General features: G+C 55.9%; 2 protein-coding genes and 1 pseudogene across 3 annotated transcripts in view; 1 reads left to right on the top strand and 2 right to left on the bottom strand.

Annotated features, from left to right (window-relative positions):
• The window catches only part of LOC127474809 (uncharacterized), a 1,721,191-nt pseudogene that overhangs the window by 130,233 nt on the left and 1,574,923 nt on the right, over positions 1-16,035 (bottom strand).
• The window catches only part of LOC127474835 (maestro heat-like repeat-containing protein family member 7), a 181,565-nt gene that overhangs the window by 97,919 nt on the left and 67,611 nt on the right, over positions 1-16,035 (top strand). The window lies entirely within an intron of this gene.
• On the bottom strand, positions 8,225-11,405 carry LOC127474862 (maestro heat-like repeat-containing protein family member 2A). The gene is made up of 9 exons (XM_051796175.1): positions 11,306-11,405; positions 10,821-10,956; positions 10,602-10,736; positions 10,218-10,394; positions 9,797-9,952; positions 9,256-9,357; positions 8,881-8,983; positions 8,524-8,583; positions 8,225-8,437 (listed from the first exon to the last, which is right to left on the bottom strand). The coding sequence occupies exons 1-9, from the start codon at positions 11,368-11,370 to the stop codon at positions 8,301-8,303; spliced, it is 1,071 nt and encodes a 356-aa protein (XP_051652135.1). The 5' UTR covers positions 11,371-11,405; the 3' UTR covers positions 8,225-8,300.

Genomic DNA, 16,035 nt, shown 5'->3' on the forward strand with positions numbered 1-16,035 from the left:
TCAGCGAGGGTCTTTGGAGTGTTGCAAACTGGAGGGTTCCCGAGCTGGGAGAGGCTGCCAGAGGTGTCCCACTGAGAGGGAGGTGCTGGGGAGCTGCCAGGGCCTCCCTCAGCCCCGCTGGTTGTGGGCTCCCAAGGGGACTGGCTTTAGTTATCTGCTGAATTTCCATCCTGGTGTCAGGAATGACTGGTGTTTCCAAACTATTTGGGAATTGTATCCAAACTGTTCCATTTGGGCTGTGATTCAGGCAGGGAATGTTTCAAGGCTTTCATGGAATGACTGATTATCCTGTATTCACCAGCTGTTCTACTGCAGATTGTTCCCACCTTTATCATCCAGGAGCACCTGGTCCAGTCCAGGGGCTCTTCATTGCTCAGCTGGTTTGGTCAAGGCTTGTCAGGAGCTCCTGAGATCATACCTATGAGGAGGATGGGCACAGACTTAGTTGTAATAAGACAAGTGATAATGGTTTTCAACTAAAAAAGAGGAGATTTGAATTAGATATGAGGAAGAAATTTTTTACACTGAGGGTGACAATAAAATTGGAAAAGTCTAAAATGTGTTGGAGATTGACCTTTTCCTTATTTCTCAGTCATCTGTCACACAAACTCTGTATTGGATTTATTCACTTTCCTGAAGTCTTTCTGCTGGTTTGGACCCAAACCTAATCCAGCTGTTTGCAAGCAAACTGTTTCAATTTAACTGTATCTTTGAGCTCTAAGGTTTATGGGATTTCTCTTTTCTTTGTTTTCGTTTTTCTTTTCCTTTAAAATGATATGTATGTCACTCTACACTATTCTTACTCAACAGTTACACCTACACATCTCTCAAGATCAAGAGTTGTTGGGCTCTCACATTAGAATTCAAAACTGCCTTAAATTAATTGTTTCCATTGGCATTTATTCAAAGAAATTTATTTCTCCAGGATGGCCATGCAAAGGGAATGCAAAAGGGACACACCTACACCAGCTAGAAATGGAAAAGCTTTCTTGACATAAAAAAAAAAGAACCAACAGCCAACCAAAACAAAACCACAGAACAAAACACTCACAGTGTTCAGGGCATATTTGCTCAATTCTCTCATTTCCAATTGTTATGAAGAGAACAGCCAGAGGGGTTTAGAGCCTCAGTCACTGTAAATCAGCACATTGGAACTGACTTTCTTACAGCTATAGAACTTGGTGGATTCTGGCTCAATATATTGCCAGTGGTTTCTATTACTGTTATTAAACAAATTCTCTAAGTCTATCCAGTGAGTGCTCCTTGTCAGCACTTTCAACTTCTATTCTAAAACAGGTTCCAAAATGCGGGTGAGTCTCTCTATATTCTTGGACTAGATCAGCTGTCCCTGATAGAATACACCTCCATTCACAGAAAAAAATGAAGTACATAACACACCTCTCACCTTCACAATATGATAACTACACAACTGTTTTCATGCTCTAGTTCTTAATCATGTGACAAATTAGAAGCCAAAAAGAACAATTTTGTTAGTAAGAACTACTAATGCAAACATATTCTTCTGAACTTCCAGTCCTCAGCTGATAATAAATCACATTTTGTTCAACAGAGTGTTTGTGGAATTGTTCCATGCACAGAAAAAGCACTTTTTCCTACTCACCTCCTGGAGGCCTGACAATTGTTACAGCATCACTTATCAAGCTGCCCTGGCTGTTGGATGCATTCACTTGCACTGTGGAGTGAGAAAATAGAATCAGGCCTTTAAAGGGTACCCACACATTGAATTTCCTGCTGCTGCAGAACATCTGAGTGTCATTTACCACAGAATAATGAGAATTATCTGTTATGAAAGAACAAGAAAGGGGGAGAAGAACAAATGTTAGACCTTGTGTCTGCTACAAGTCTGCTACTGCCTTTTTGAATTAAATCTTATTCCTACTCAAAAGAAGACTTGCTGTTTATACCAACAACACACACACACACACACACACACACACGAAACTTTGGCTATTGGGGAGAAAAAATATTATTCATCATTTCACCTGCTTTTGGCAACAGTTTATGGTACTTGTAAACCTTGGAAACTAAACCAACCAACACATGAAGCAACCCTGCAGTTGCAGAGCTGACTGCTCTATACTGCAAACAGAAGCCAGCTCTCAGAAATTACTGATCTTCTAGAAAAGTTGTGGGATAACTGCAAATTCCAAACGTTACTGTTAATTCTTGTGCCTAATGATACACTGGTAAAAATTTCTGAATTCACCAGAAAAATGCTTCCCTTAGGAGTTTATAAGCTAACTCATTGCATAGAGCAGAAAAAGTCACCTGCAGTAACACCTGCTTTCCAGCATGGCCTGCAGTCCCCTCACAGATAAAAGGATTGGAAACATTGAGTTTATCAGTTGAAACCATCAGAGGACACCACAGCAACCTGCATGTCCTTTGCAACCTTTTAAGATCTCAAACTTAAGATAAGACAACATTCTGCCCTACAAAAATAAGGAAACCCTTTCCAAAACACCCAGTAAGACTAGAAAATAAAGGAAAATTGCATGTCAGGTAACAATTTTTTTCAAACCAATGAAGAGTTCCCTCACATATCTGAGAGCAAAGCTGAGCTCATTTAAAGATTATCCTGTATTTCAAACATATAAAGCACTCTATAAATGATTAATATTATTACTACTGTTCATCATTCCATGGAGAGCTCTCACAGGGAAGTCAGAGGAAATTCTCTGTTACAAACAACAGCAGAGTCACACAAGTCTAAGATCACAGGTATGAGAATGAGATTAAACAGTGTATAACTATTAAAAATATTGTAAGTGAAGTCAGGCATTGTCACAGGTAGCAGATTGAATATTCACATCTGAGTCCTCTACAAAACCTAGATAAGACAGAATAAAAAAAAACCTAGAAAAGTAACGTTTTAATTATTTTTTTAAGGGAAGCTCCTTGGATTTACACATTTTTATTCAAGTTTTAAATGAGCTGTTAGAACTGAAATGTTATTAAATCTGAAAACCGTTTTCCAATCTCCCATATTTCCATGATGTGCTCTAACACGTGTGTGTGCAGCACATTTCAGTCCTGCTCACAGGACATTTTACCACAGATGAGGGATCTGGATTTTCTCCTGATTTGGGGATTCCTACAAACAATCTCTGATTTACTTACGGTGCAGGTCCACTCCATTCCATTATTTTGGTGTTCACAGAGTGGCACAAAGGGTGTTTTCAGGGATTCTTCTGGTAACAGATGACAAACTTATTTTCTGAGGTTTTGTGGAGGGGGGGCAGTTTTGTAAAACTCTTTGTAAACCTGCCTTGTAGCCCAGTTCCTTATTGCTCAAATTCTCCCTGGATGACACCGTGCCACAGCACCAGAGCACCCGGACAGACTCCAGCAGGGCGAAGGTGGGATGGTTTCATGGAGCCTGATGGATTCAGTTTGGATTTCACTGAAGTTTACACAAGCCCCAGACCCTGTTTTAGATACAGCAATGAAGGCAAAACTTCTTATCCTGCCAGAAGAACAACCACATTTCACACATTCCACACACAGAATCCTGCAGGAGCAAAGTTATTTTGTCTGACATCACTCTCATGGACCCAGGCTGCTCAACCAGCACCACAAAAATGCATCCACATTCCTTGAACTCAGCTCTTCAATTGTACATCCAACCCTCCTTCTGCACCTTTGTGAAACTGTCCCTGGGTGTGATTTGGGAGCAGATACAACCCAGCATACCTAGGTAGCCTCATCTCCTCTGATGGTAAGATTGATGGGGAGATAGACAACAGGTTAGCAAAGGCATAAAGTGCTTTTGGAAAGCTTCATAAAAGAGTTTGGCGAAACAAATACCTGAAGAAAAGTACAGAGATCAGTGTTTACAGAGCCACAGTGCTGTCTACTCTCTTGTACGGATCTGAATCATGGGTCATCTACCACCACCAGCTGCGTCTCCTAGAACGCTTCCAACAATGTTGCCTCTGAACAATCCTAAACATCCACTGGTCAGATTATGTGACCAACACATCTGTTCTAGAACAAGCAGCAGTCACAAGTATTGAGGCCATGTTACTGAGAACACAGCTGGGCTGGGCAGGGCACATCTCCAGGATGAAGGACCAACCACCGCCTCCCTAAGATCCTGCTTTATGGTGAACTTGCCACCGGCTGCCACAAGAGAGGAGCCCCAAAGAGAAGATACAAGGACTCCCTGAAACAACATCTCAGCCTTGGCCATATTGATCACCATAACTGGTCTACGCTGACCTCCAATTGGGAGGCCTGGAGACACACCATCTATAACGCTGCTGATGCTTTTGAGAACAAACACGGGAACACCCTTGAGGAGAAAAGGCAATGCAGAAAGAATCGTGTCCTGCAGAATATACAACCTAAGGAGTCTTTCTGCTGTACCTTTTGCAACAGGACATGTCTATCTCATATTGGCCATTTTAGCCACCAACGCGCTTGCAACAAACTTGGGTAGTGCCCTCCCCAAATCTTCGTTTGCGAAGCCCAGTCATGATGAGTATTCTTACTGGATATAACTGTGATATATGTACATCTATATTTTTGCTCTAGCTCTGCTATTTGTTTTTTTTTTTTTTCTCTCTGGGAAGTAAGCTTTTTCACTGGGTCTCGGGGACTTGGCAGGAAGCCAGGTCCAAACCTACACATGACTTCTTTGGGAGAGGCTGTGCTGGGGCCACGCTCCAGCCCTGAGCAGTCCCAGCTTTCAGGCAACATCATGGCAGACCCCAGGACCCTCATTGTCAGCTGACCAGGAAAGTGGGATCCCGGTGTGCTACAGGGTGTGCTGGTGGGCCCCAGCCCTGCCCAGCCCCACAGGGCCCCTCACTCACCCAGCTTGAGGGGCTGCATGGTGGTCACCTCGTAGGAGGACGGAAGCTGCAGACCTGGAGAGCGGCTCTCCTGGGAAGAGCTGTCTTCCATCCAGGCCTGCCTGGGGCAGGTGGGAGGTCTCTTCTCCATCCTGCGAATCAAAGAACACAGGGGAGCCTGCCTACGGAGGGCGTCCGAATGGTGGAGTCAAACACCCTCGGGAAAAATACTGCAGCCAAATCGCCTCAGGTAAAGTGCCTCAGGCAAAAGGCCTCAGCAAAAGGCCTCAGCCAAAAGGTCAAGGCAAAAGGCCTCAGGCAAAGGGCCTCAGCAAAGTACCTCAGCCAAAAGGCCAAGGCAAAACACTGCAGCCCAAAGGTCAAGGCAAAGTGCCTCAGGTAAAGCACCTCAGCCAAAAGGCCTCGGCCCAAATGCCTCAGGTAAAAATGCTTCGGCAAAGTGCCTCAGCAAAAGGCCAAGTTCCCACGGGACCACCAAGGGTCATGGACAAGACGTGGACTGCAGTCGGGGGCTTCTCGCCAGCGCCGCACTCCTCTCCTGTCCGGTCGCCGTCCTGACGGACACTGACCCACCGTGGGCCACGGTCGTGCTGAGCACACCTGCTGCAGTGGGTGTCACAAAGGGTCCCTCTGTGACACGCTGCTGGCCGCTAGCAACAGGTTCCAGTGCTTGTTGACATGGCACCTGCCCCCAGCAACGGGTTCCAGGGAGCCACCACGCAGGCAGGAACAGGCAGGGTGTCCCTGGGGACACAGGCCTGCCTCAGCCCTGGGCACTCAGCTGCCCTCAGAGTGTCTCCAGGCCCCACTTTGCTCTCATGTCTGCTTGGGACATCCCAGGAAGCTCCATGTTCAGACAGCCCTGCGTGCCCCCAGGACATCCCTTTCCTGTCCCCACACCACAGAGCCTGGCCTCAGAGCCCTTCAGTCACAGTAAATGCATAACATTTGCTCAAGTTTAAAAGAAACCATGGCTTTTGTCACCTTTTCTCTTTCTCCCACTGACCAGCAAGAGCTTTGCCCCACTCAACAGCTCTTCCAGCACTGGGCTGCTCAGGAGCCCTCCCAAGGCCTTTGCTGCACCCCAGGCCCCTGCGCGGCACCCCGAGCTGCCCCAGGGGTGGCTGAGTGGCCCTGCCAGGCTGGTGGAGTCCTGGGGGGGTTTAGGGCTGAGGGGGGGAGGATGGCACCCAGGGGGATCCAGTTGGAGGGGCCGGGATCCTCAGCGTGCCGGGAGCTGTCGTCTTCTGGTACAGCCCAGCTGAGTGGCCGCATTGGTCCATCTGAGGGTCCAGGAGTTGTAAGTCCTGCTGTTCTTGCCTCAGTTCTGTGTCTCTTCTACAGAATCAGACCAAAGAAGCCCCCAGAAGCCCAAAGGGACCAGGAACAGCCCCTCTCTGACAGCCCCAGAGGTGCCCTGGAGCCACTGCCCAGTGTGACCTCGCTCAGGCACCTTCAGAGCCCCACTCGGCCCTGGGGGACTGGTGTGGGCATCCACGCTGCCTGGGGACAGCCAGTGGGGACAACTGGCAGTCCAGGAAAGACGTGGGCAAGGCTATCTTGGCAAAGAGTCCCCCCACTTTGAATTTCCATCCCATCCCCTCAGGACTTGTTCATTTTCCCTTCTGGGCCCTCCAGGCCTAGAGCTCTCCTCAGACCCACAAGTCCTCTCCGAACCCTCTCTTGTGCTGTGGTTGCCTCAACCTGGGCCGTTTGCCCCCTCAGCACCCTAAGGCACCTTTTGATGTGCTCCAGAGGCCAGTTTGTCCCCTGGTCCCCGCAGTACCCCTTCATCCCCCTCCCTCACCCTTCCTTGGAGCCTCACGAGCCCTCCCTTGGCCCTCGAGGGACACAAAAGCCCACGGTTTGCTCTTCTGCAGCCAGGAGAGGCCTCTTGGCCACAGTCCCACCACAGGACTCCTCCACCTGCCCTGCAGCTGTCTTCAGGCCAGATCATACAATCACAGAACCATTTAGGTTGGCAAAGACCTGCAAAATCATCGAGTCCAAGCTTACACCCATCCCCACCTTGTCAACTAGAGCAGAGCACTGGGGGAGTGCCACATCCAGTCTTGTCTTGGATACCTCCAGGGATGGGGATTCCACCACCTCTCCGGGCAGCCCCTTCCAATGCCTGACAACCATTTCCATCAAGAAAAGCTTCCTCATGATCACACACAAAGCCTCCTGAGGCCTTCAGTGCACCCCAGGCCCCCCAGTAAAAACCACCCTGCCAGGGCTTTCCATGCCACAAGTGTAATACAGAGCTCTTCACTCATTTCCAGCTTCAAGCTCTGGAGCCCCAGCAGCTGGGGATCCAGGAGCTCTGGGATCCTCTGCAGCCCACTCAGGGCTGAGTGTTCCTTCATGATTCCATCCTTCTATGCCTAGGGGGTCCACCGGAGACCCTTTGAGGCCGCACAGCTGCAATGCAGGGCTCAGTGGGGCATTTTGGGGTACCGGAGATGGAATTTGAAGTCCACCAAGCAAACGTGGGACTCTGCAGCTACAATTCAAGGCCTGTGGGGATGGTTTGGGATATCAGGAATGAAATTTGAGGCCCCCTGCAGAAAACTAAAGGGCTCTGTGCCTGAAGTTTAGGGAAAGTGGGGGATTTGGGTCCTGCAGCTGTGACATTCCCTCGGGGAGACAGCCAACCCCCGCAGCCACATTCAGCCCAAACCCCCCCCAGACCTGCCACCCTCCATCTCCCAGAGCTGCTGACACATCCCACTGCCCAAAATAAGCGTGATTGCCCCCAAAATGCCACCTCAGCAGGTCTGGGGGGATGGACTCAGGGAGGGGAGGAAGCCCAAGCTGCTGTGGGGGAAGTTTGAAGGCAGTGGTCATGATGTGGGACAATCTGGAGTCTGGCAATGTCTCCGGGTGACCTCCTGGTCCTGTAGCAGCTGCAGCACAGGGCCTGCTGCTGTGCCACCTCCTGGGGTGCTGGGCCTGGGAGAACACAGGGATCACAGAGGGGGGCACCATGTGGGGACACAGGGATAACTGTGGCTGCCCAGGCTGGAGAAGAGAAGGTTTTGGGGTGACTTTGCAGTCCCTTCCAGTGCCTAAAAGAGGCTCCAAGGGAGCTGGAGAGGGATTTTGGACGAGGGCCTGGAGTGACAGGACAAGGGGAATAGCTTCACACTGGCAGAGGGCAGGGTGACATTGGCAGTGGCCCTGAAATGGGGTGAGAAGGCTCGGGCAGCAGTTTGTCCTTTAGCCAAGGCGGCTTCTCCCGGGGAAAGCCCCAGCCAGGGCTCAGCTTGTCCCACAAGCCTGGGGCCAGGGGTGCTGAGGGGGGAGCGTCCCGCTGCCTGCGGGACAGCCCAGGAAGGACACGGTCGGCTCGGCACACTCAGCACCATGCAGCTGAAGGACACCAGGGCTTTGGGCACGTTGTTGCAGCTTTATTCATCCCCAGTCCTTTAGCCAAGGCAAGCTGCACCTCTGCCGGGCTCACGGCCAGCAGCAGCGCAGTGCTCGCAGGAGGCCTCTTGGTCTTTGCTGCATGAAAGGACTCCTCAGAATGGAGGCTGTCCGAGCTGCCAGGGAGCTGACAGAGATGTCCCAGTCTTTCTCCAAGGGCTGAAGTGCTGTGACAGAAAGAAACAGAGCCCAGATAAAACCCCATGTCTGCAGAGGGCCTCTGGATTCCCGACAGACCGCGCTCCCCACTCACCGCTCAGGATGTCAGCCTGACTCTCTGTGGTCTGCTCCCTCAGGCGCCGTGTGATGAGTCCTGGGCACAGAGCTCCATTAGCCCCTGCTCCCCAGCCTGCTCCCAGCAGCAGGGCCCCCAGACCTACCCTCCTCCCCCTCAGCAGGGCTGAGCCCAGGAGCCCCCAGAAGCTCAGGGCAGTGGGACTGAGCAAGGCGGCCACCAAGCCCCACTGCGTGGGCAGTGCTGGCAGAGGGAGGTAAGGCCCTGCCCAGGGTGGCCGGGGCTGGGGCAGTCCCAGGACTGCCCCTCGTTACTGGGGCAGCAGTGGCACAGGGGCCAGGCTGCCCCAGAGGCACCGCAGGGGCTGGCACTCACCGATGAACCTGACGGCCGCCAGGCGCACGTTGGCCTGAGGGTCCTGCAGGTAGGGCAGGCTCTGATGGATGAAGTCTTCAGCCCTGCTCCTGCTGTTCTGCAGCTGCAGAGAGAACAAGGCATGTCTCTCCAGGGCTGTCACTGGGGCAGTTGGCTGGAGCAGTGCCTCCTGCCTGCACCTCCTGGGACGGAGAGGCCTCCCCTCCTGCTGGCTACAGGGAGCGGACAGGGGCCAGCAGAAGAGCCCCTGGGGCTCTGTTCTTGAGGGCAGCAACAGGGATGCAGCTCCAGGCTCTGCCCAGCTGCAGAGCCCCCAGCCCAGACATGGGATGGGAGCAGCCCTCCCCCAGCCCGGGCCCCTCAGCTTGTCCTTACCAAGCACGCTCCAAGCTCCCACAGCCGCTCTCTCTGCAGCAGGTGCTTGAGCGTCTTCCACTTCAGCAGCTCGGCGGCAGCAAGAAGGGCTTCCCTGGAGGCCTGCAGGACAGCATGAGTTCAGGGATAGCACGGGGGCCTGGGCAAGGAGACATCTTGGCTCTGTTCCTGGGGGGATCCCACCTTTAGGAAGCTGGGACAGGCCCTAGCCCAAATATCTGGGAGCCTTTTGGGGACAACCCTGGAGGACAGGCGTGGAGGCTCAAAGGCCTGGTCTCCGACACAGCCTGTGCGGATGCCCCTGCTCAGGCCGTGGTGGCCACGGGCTGCTACCGAGCCCTGCAGGAGTAGGCAGGGCAGGTGTTGCACAGGGCCGTGCCAGCTTCTCTGGCCCTGCTGGCGCTGGCTCCGCACGGACCTTCCCCCGGGCTGTGCTGGGGGAGCGCTGCCCACTGCCAGCTGCCCTTGCCCTGATGCCCAGGAGCCCTGGGGGTGTCAGCTCAGCCCTCTGTGTGTCAGGGCTCAGCCTTCAAACCTGTACCTTGGCCACGCTGGGGACCTGGTCGCTCATGCGGAAGAGGAGAGGCACCAGTGCTCGCCACACCTCCTTCCTCATCCTCTTCTCATCCCTGCCGACCACCAACTGCAGCAGCTCTGTGAGCATGCGGATGGACAGCTCTCGCAGCTCGCTGCACTCCTGGCAGGAAGCAGGAAAAGGGAGCTTTGCAAACAGCAGCTCCCTGCCCACAGTGTAGAGGGCCGTGATCTTGGCTGCAGGGAGGGCAGCGGCTGCGGCCTCACATCCCAGAAGAAGCAGCACGGGGCTGCACGGCCCAGAAGCCATCCCAGGAGAGCCCAGGGGAGCAGAGCTGGCTCCAAGTGCTGCTCGCAGGGCTGGGCTGCAGGGCAGTTGTCATTGCCCAGCGCCCATCTGAGGGGCTCAGGCTCCACATCAGCCTTACCGAGTCAAAGAGGGGCAGGAGCCTCCCCACAAGCTGCACAGCGATGAAGCTGGCCTTGCTCTTCTTCAGCTGACGCAGAACGTTTCGCAAGGCCAGCAGGATCTTCATCTGGGCATCTTCGCTGCCAACTTGCAGGATCTTCATCATGCCCGGCAGGAAGAGTTCAATGTTTCTTGCCTGTAGAGAGAAGAGAATGTCCATTGGGTGAAGAGGGCCGTGCCTGAAAAGCTCCCCAGGCAGCCACCCCAGGCCCTACCATGGCAGGGAGGGCGTTTGGAGCAGTCACCCCACATTGTGAGTCCCAGGCCAGGCCAAGCCACTGCTTTCCACCCAGCCCCAGCCCCCGTTTGCCGACAGGGCTGCCCCTGACACCACCCTGCTCACCATCTCGGCTCTCTGCGACAGCCCGACGAGCCTTTCCAGCAGCAGCCTGGCCGTCCTCACGTTTGGACAGCCCTGATGGCTCTCGACTTCGGGCTCCTCAGCCAACTCCTCCCACTCAGCCTTCCTGGAGGATGACTGCAGGAGCAAACAGAGCCATGAGGGGCCCGCAGAGCCTGCAGGGCTGGTGGGAGGGGACCAGGGCCTTTGGTGGTCACTCACAGCCATGGGCTGGGTGCGGGGGCCTTCTGCGGAGCAGCGGAAGCACTGTCTGTGCAGCAGGTTGGCAAAGCCCTCCAAGATCTTGGCCAGTGTCTCCGGCATGGAGGACATCAGCTCCCACAGCTCCGGCGCAGTGCTGGAAGGCAGAGCACTGTCAGCAGGGCTGCCTCAGACACAGGGCTGTGGCCTGGAGCAGCCCCCCAGAACCTGCCCCTTGGAGCCCTGGCTGTGTGTCCCCGGGGGCCCTGCCCGCGCGGGCAGGACGGGGCTGAGGGCGTGTTCCCTGTGGGGCTGGAGCACCGGGCTGGCTCTGGGCTGGCTGGGCCAGCTTTGGCTGCTGTGAAGCAGGGCTGGAAAGCGTGGGGGGATGGAGGGCCTCTCTGCAGGCTGTCCTGCAGCATTCCTTGGCTCTGGCAGCCAGAGAGTCTCGGGGTCCCTTTCCCCACAGGGAACAAGCCCACCCTCAAGGCCATCAGGGCCAGTACCTGTCTCCTTGAAGAGCTGCCTTGCACAGGAGGATGACCACTGTGGTGGGGTACAGGTTGGTCATCAGGCGAAGCAGTGACTCCGCTTTCTCCCGCGCTGCCTGTGTGCTGCAGTATGGCAGGCTCTCAAGGATGCTGCTGACTATCTTGGGTGCCTGCAGGGAATACAGGTGAGGATGGCACTGCCCCCGGAGTGCAGCCATGTCCTCAGTTGCCCTTCCCATTCCTCTCTGCTGCCTTGAGGTGGCTTGGGGGGGCCCAAGTCACCTGTGCTTGGGAGGGAGTGATGCAGGGAGGAACAAGGCCCAAGAGGGCTGAAGGGCACGACAATGCAGCCACAGCCCACTTACATCTGTCAGCCAGACATCCGGGTCCCCCAAGACCACATCCAGCAGGCTGCTGGGCACCTGCTGGTCGAGGATGCTGGCATCTCCCAACGCCTCGATGGCCACGAGGATGACATCCGTCCTCTCGTGGGACTGCAGGTATTTTCCAAAGGCCTATGGCAGCAAGGAAGGAAGACACGTCACGCTCAGTGCCCTGATGGTGCTGCTTGGCTGAGCAGCTCGAGCAGCCCTGGTCGGACGTGCCCACCACTGCTGACAGCAGTGCCCACAGCAAAGCTGGCAGCAGTACCTGCAGTCCCTGCATGGCAGAGGATGAGCAGAGAGGGCCCTCCTGCTGGGGGAGGAGGGTTCATGGGTACAGGCTGCTGGCCCCACCGAGAACCAGGGACTTGCTGGTGGCCAGGAGCACTGGAGCTCCTGCTGGGGCTGAAGCTGCTGCTGGGCCACTGGAGTGCAGCCCTCGTGCTATCCCTGCTCAAGGATGGCAGGAACCCTCTCCCCAGGGAGCTGAAGGCACGCCAGCCCCACTGCTGCGGGGTCCTTTGACCCACACCAGTGCCCTGCTGGTGCCACGGACAGGAGTCCCAGCAAGGGCGCAGCTCCTTACCTTGGCACAGTCCCTGGGGTTCAGAGAACACAGCACGGAGGTGGTCACAGCTTTCCGGTGGACTTGGCCTGCTCTGTCCTTTAGCCTGGATTCAACTAAACACCGGGGCAAACACACAAGAGTCAGGAAGGCAGAGCAGCTTTGCCAGCAAGCTCACCAAACCTCCCTGGCATCTGCTGGCAAGGGGGCAGGACAGGAGCAGTCCAGGATTTTGGGAGGGTATCAGGACCAGCTTCTTGCTACAGGCACTGGAGGGACCAGCCAGGGTGGGGGATCTGCTCTTCCCCACCAGGGAAGACGTGGCTTTGGGACAGGGAAGTCAAGAGGGGCTTTGGCTGTGGGGCCCACAAACCAGCGGGCTGCAAGATCCTGAAAGGAAGGGGAGGAAGGAGAGCAGCAGCAAACAGATCCTGGCCTTGAGCAGAGCGCTCAGGCTCTGCAGCAAAGGGGCAGCTGGGAAGCTCTGGGAAGCAGCTGGGAGGGGCAAAGGGGGTCAGGAAGCAGATCTATCAGATGTCTGTGTGCAGAGCAATGAAGCCCAGCACTGCTCTGCCTTTTTTACTTACAGATGAACTCAGCCAGGGCAAAAAGAGCATGGAAAGCTGCACAGCTTGTCTGCTCCTCAGAGAACCGGAAAAGGATGAGACGTCCCAGCAGCTTTCCTAGGAGAGGGAGCTGGATCTCCCCAGAGCAGACAGGTCCAGCAGTGCCTCTTCTGACGTTGGCATGGGCCTGGATGAGGGAGGCATGAGCAGAAGGGCTGAGGGCACAAAGGTGGTGCCAAAGCCCCCCATCCAAGAGTCTGCCCAGGGCTGGATTCCTGGGGAGATCAGGCTTTGCAGAGCCCTGCGTCCCCGTCTCTCAGAGCAGCCATGTGGGCAGCAGCCCTGGCATGGAGAGCAGCAGGGATGGGGGCATGGCCTGGCTGGAGGGGGCCTGGTTCTTACCTGCAGAGTGGAATAGTCGGACAGCACACAGGCCAGCACATCGATCCTTGCCATGGCCCTCTCCCTCACAGCCTCTCCCTTGCATCTGGTGAAGTCCAGCAGCAGCTGGGACAAGAGAAACAGTGGGTGAGCCCTGGGAGCAGACTCCAACACCAGCAGCAGCACAGCTCCACTGCTGGGCTGCACTCGCCCCATCCCTCAAGGCTTCCTCTCCCCTCCAGCAAAGCCTGCAGTGGGGTGTCTGCCCCTGGATTCCTGCCCAGGTCGGGCACAAAGGCCCCAGAGCCAACCTCATGGCCAAGGAGGAGGGCAGGTGCCACCCTCTGCAGTCCCTGTGCTCCACAAGAGCCTGGGGCCTGCCCCTGCTTCCCCACAGGAGGTGGGCACCCTCCCTGCAGGGCACTCTGCCTGTTCAGCACTGCTCTGGGCACCACTCAGCCAGCAGTGGGCAAACCCTCCCCTCCAGGGTGAGGAACAGCCCTGGGACTCCCCCCCTTTTTGCTTGTGCCAGACCTCCAAGATGCCCTGCAGCTCCTCGCTGACTCGAGAGGCAGGAAAGCTGAGCACCATTGTCCTCAGCATGCTGTCCATGGAGTTCAGGGTCTGCAAGGAACACAGAGAGCAGTGGCAGTCATTCTGCTGTTCCTCCCAGCCCCAGGAGAGCCATCTGAACCCCCCGTGCCACAGGAGGAGGAGGAGGATGCCCACACTTTCCCAGGAGAGACATGGGCATAGACAATCTGCGAGGGCAGAGCAGCCTGTGGCACGGGATGCAGCCAGGCCCACGGGAAGGGGACAGAGGCACGAGGGGGGAAGTACCCTGCCCTACCTGGGATCGCTGCTCCTGTGGCAGCATGGGATAGCCAGGGAGCAGGCCAGAGGGGCTGGAGGCCCTTGGAGCTTAGCCAGCACTTACCTTGATGTAGAGGGCAAGGTCCTCTTTTGGCATTTCCTTCTCTGCAGGCAGCCAGAAGACACTCGAGAAACAGGCACGGAGGAGGCTTTTGGCTTTGCCCTCCAGCGCTGTGTCCACCAAGCTGCAGGGAGAGGGCAGGACACTGGTTGCACACGGGTGCTGGGAGCAGCCCCTCGACGACTCGTGCGGGTGGCATCAGACCTCTGGGCCAGAGGGCCCACGACAGATGGGCAGGTACCTCAATTTCTCCAGAGCCAGCATGGAAAGATGCCGAAGGTCCGTGCACAGCTGGTCCCTTGGCTCTTCTTCCAGCAGCACCTGCAGAGCACAGCCGGGATGGTACCTGCTGGCAGCTGCCAGCACCCAGGGCCTCCAGTCCCTGACCCGCCCAAGCGCTGTCCACACAGGCTGCCCGTGCCAGGGGGCTTTGCTCCCTTCGCCACATTGCCCAGAGTGCCCTCACCTTGATGTTCTCTGCCAGCTGGCACATGTCGCAGAACAGGTCCAGGCCCTGGGTCAGGCCATGCTTCAGGGCGCTTCGGCACAGCACGGAGATGTTCCGAAGAAATGTGGCCTTGTCTCTCTCCTCCTGCCAGCCAGGGGTCAGAGACACAAACGCAGATTGTGAGTGGGCGGACACAGCCAGCGGGACCGCAGCACAGGGGGTGCAGTGCCCTGTGGGAGAAGAAGCCCTGCCCTGCCAGCACCCCTCCAGCAGCCTGGCAGCACAGCCCATGCCAGCAGACAGCAGCACAGCCGCCCTCCAGCTGGTCACAGTTACCTTGTTGGGGCTGGTGACAAAGGCCAGGATGGAATCAACAGCTTCCTGCTCCTCCTTGTAGATGGGCAACCAGCTGGAATCTAAGGGGTGAAAGAGCAGGGAGAGCTGCAGAGGGTCCAGCGAGAGGAGGGAGCAAAGGATATCTGCCCTCCACCCAGCTCTCTGCCCACTGCCTTGGCACAGCCTTCCCTTGCAGCTCCTGGCTGGAGGGTGCCTGGCAGAGGAGCTGCCATGCCTGGGAAAGCCCCAGTGCCCCAGGCTGAGGAAGGCAATGGCAGACAGGCAGGAAAGGCCCAGGCTCCCACAGCACGGCTGCCTCCTGCCAGCCCAGCTGGCCCTCGCTGCCCACAGCCCAGAGCCCCTCTGCCCTGTCCTTCTTTGGGAGAGGCTGTGCTGGGGCCACGCTCCAGCCCTGAGCAGTCCCAGCTTTCAGGCAACATCATGGCTGACTCCAGGACCCCCACTGTCAACTGACCAGGAAAGTGGGATCCCGGTGTGCTACAGGGTGTGGTGGTGGGCCCCAGCCCTGCCCAGCCCCACAGGGCCCCTCACTCACCAAGCTTCAGAGGCTGCATGGTGGTCACCTCGTAGGAGGACGGCAGCTGCAGACCTGGAGAGCGGCTCTCCTGGGAAGAGCTGTCTTCCATCCAGGCCTGCCTGGGGCAGGCGGGGGGTCTCCTCTCCATCCTGTGAATCAAAGAACACAGGGGAGCCTGCCTACAGAGGGCGTCCGAATGGTGGAGTCAAACACCCTCGGGAAAAATGCTGCAGCCAAATCGCCTCAGGCAAAGCGCCTCAGGCAAAAGGCCTCAGCAAAAGGTCTCAGCCAAAAGGCCAAGGCAAAGTACCTCAACCAAAAGGCCTCAGCAAAAGGCTGCAGCCAAAAGGTCTCAGCAAAGTGCCTCAGCCCAAAGGCCAAGGCAAAGTGCCTCAGCCCAAAGGCCAAGGCAAAGTGCCTCAGCCAAAAGGCCTCAGCAAAGTGCCTCAGCCCAAAGGCCAAGGCAAAAGGCCTCAGTCAAAAGGCCAAGGTAAAGTGCCTCAGCCCAAAGGCCAAGGCAAAAGGCCTCAGCCAAAAGACCAAGGCAAAGTGCCTCAGCCAAAAGGCCAAGGCAAAGTGCCTCAGGCAAAGCAC

This window comes from Manacus candei, unplaced genomic scaffold (genome assembly GCF_025592945.1).
Source record: "Manacus candei isolate 608988 ecotype Guabito, Panama unplaced genomic scaffold, ASM2559294v1 h1tg000045l, whole genome shotgun sequence".
Classification (NCBI taxonomy): domain Eukaryota; kingdom Metazoa; phylum Chordata; class Aves; order Passeriformes; family Pipridae; genus Manacus; species Manacus candei.

Bases quoted from the DNA above. Each gene is read 5' to 3' on its own strand.
- LOC127474862 (XM_051796175.1), bottom strand. From the start codon at position 11,370: ATGACCAACCTGTACCCCACCACAGTGGTCATCCTCCTGTGCAAGGCA. The intron at 10,957-11,305 runs GTACTGGCCCTG...TCTGCCTTCCAG, and splicing joins GCAGCTCTTCAAGGAGACAG to CACTGCGCCGGAGCTGTGGG. The intron at 8,584-8,880 runs GTGAGTGCCAGC...CTCTGTGCCCAG, and splicing joins GGCGGCCGTCAGGTTCATCG to GACTCATCACACGGCGCCTG.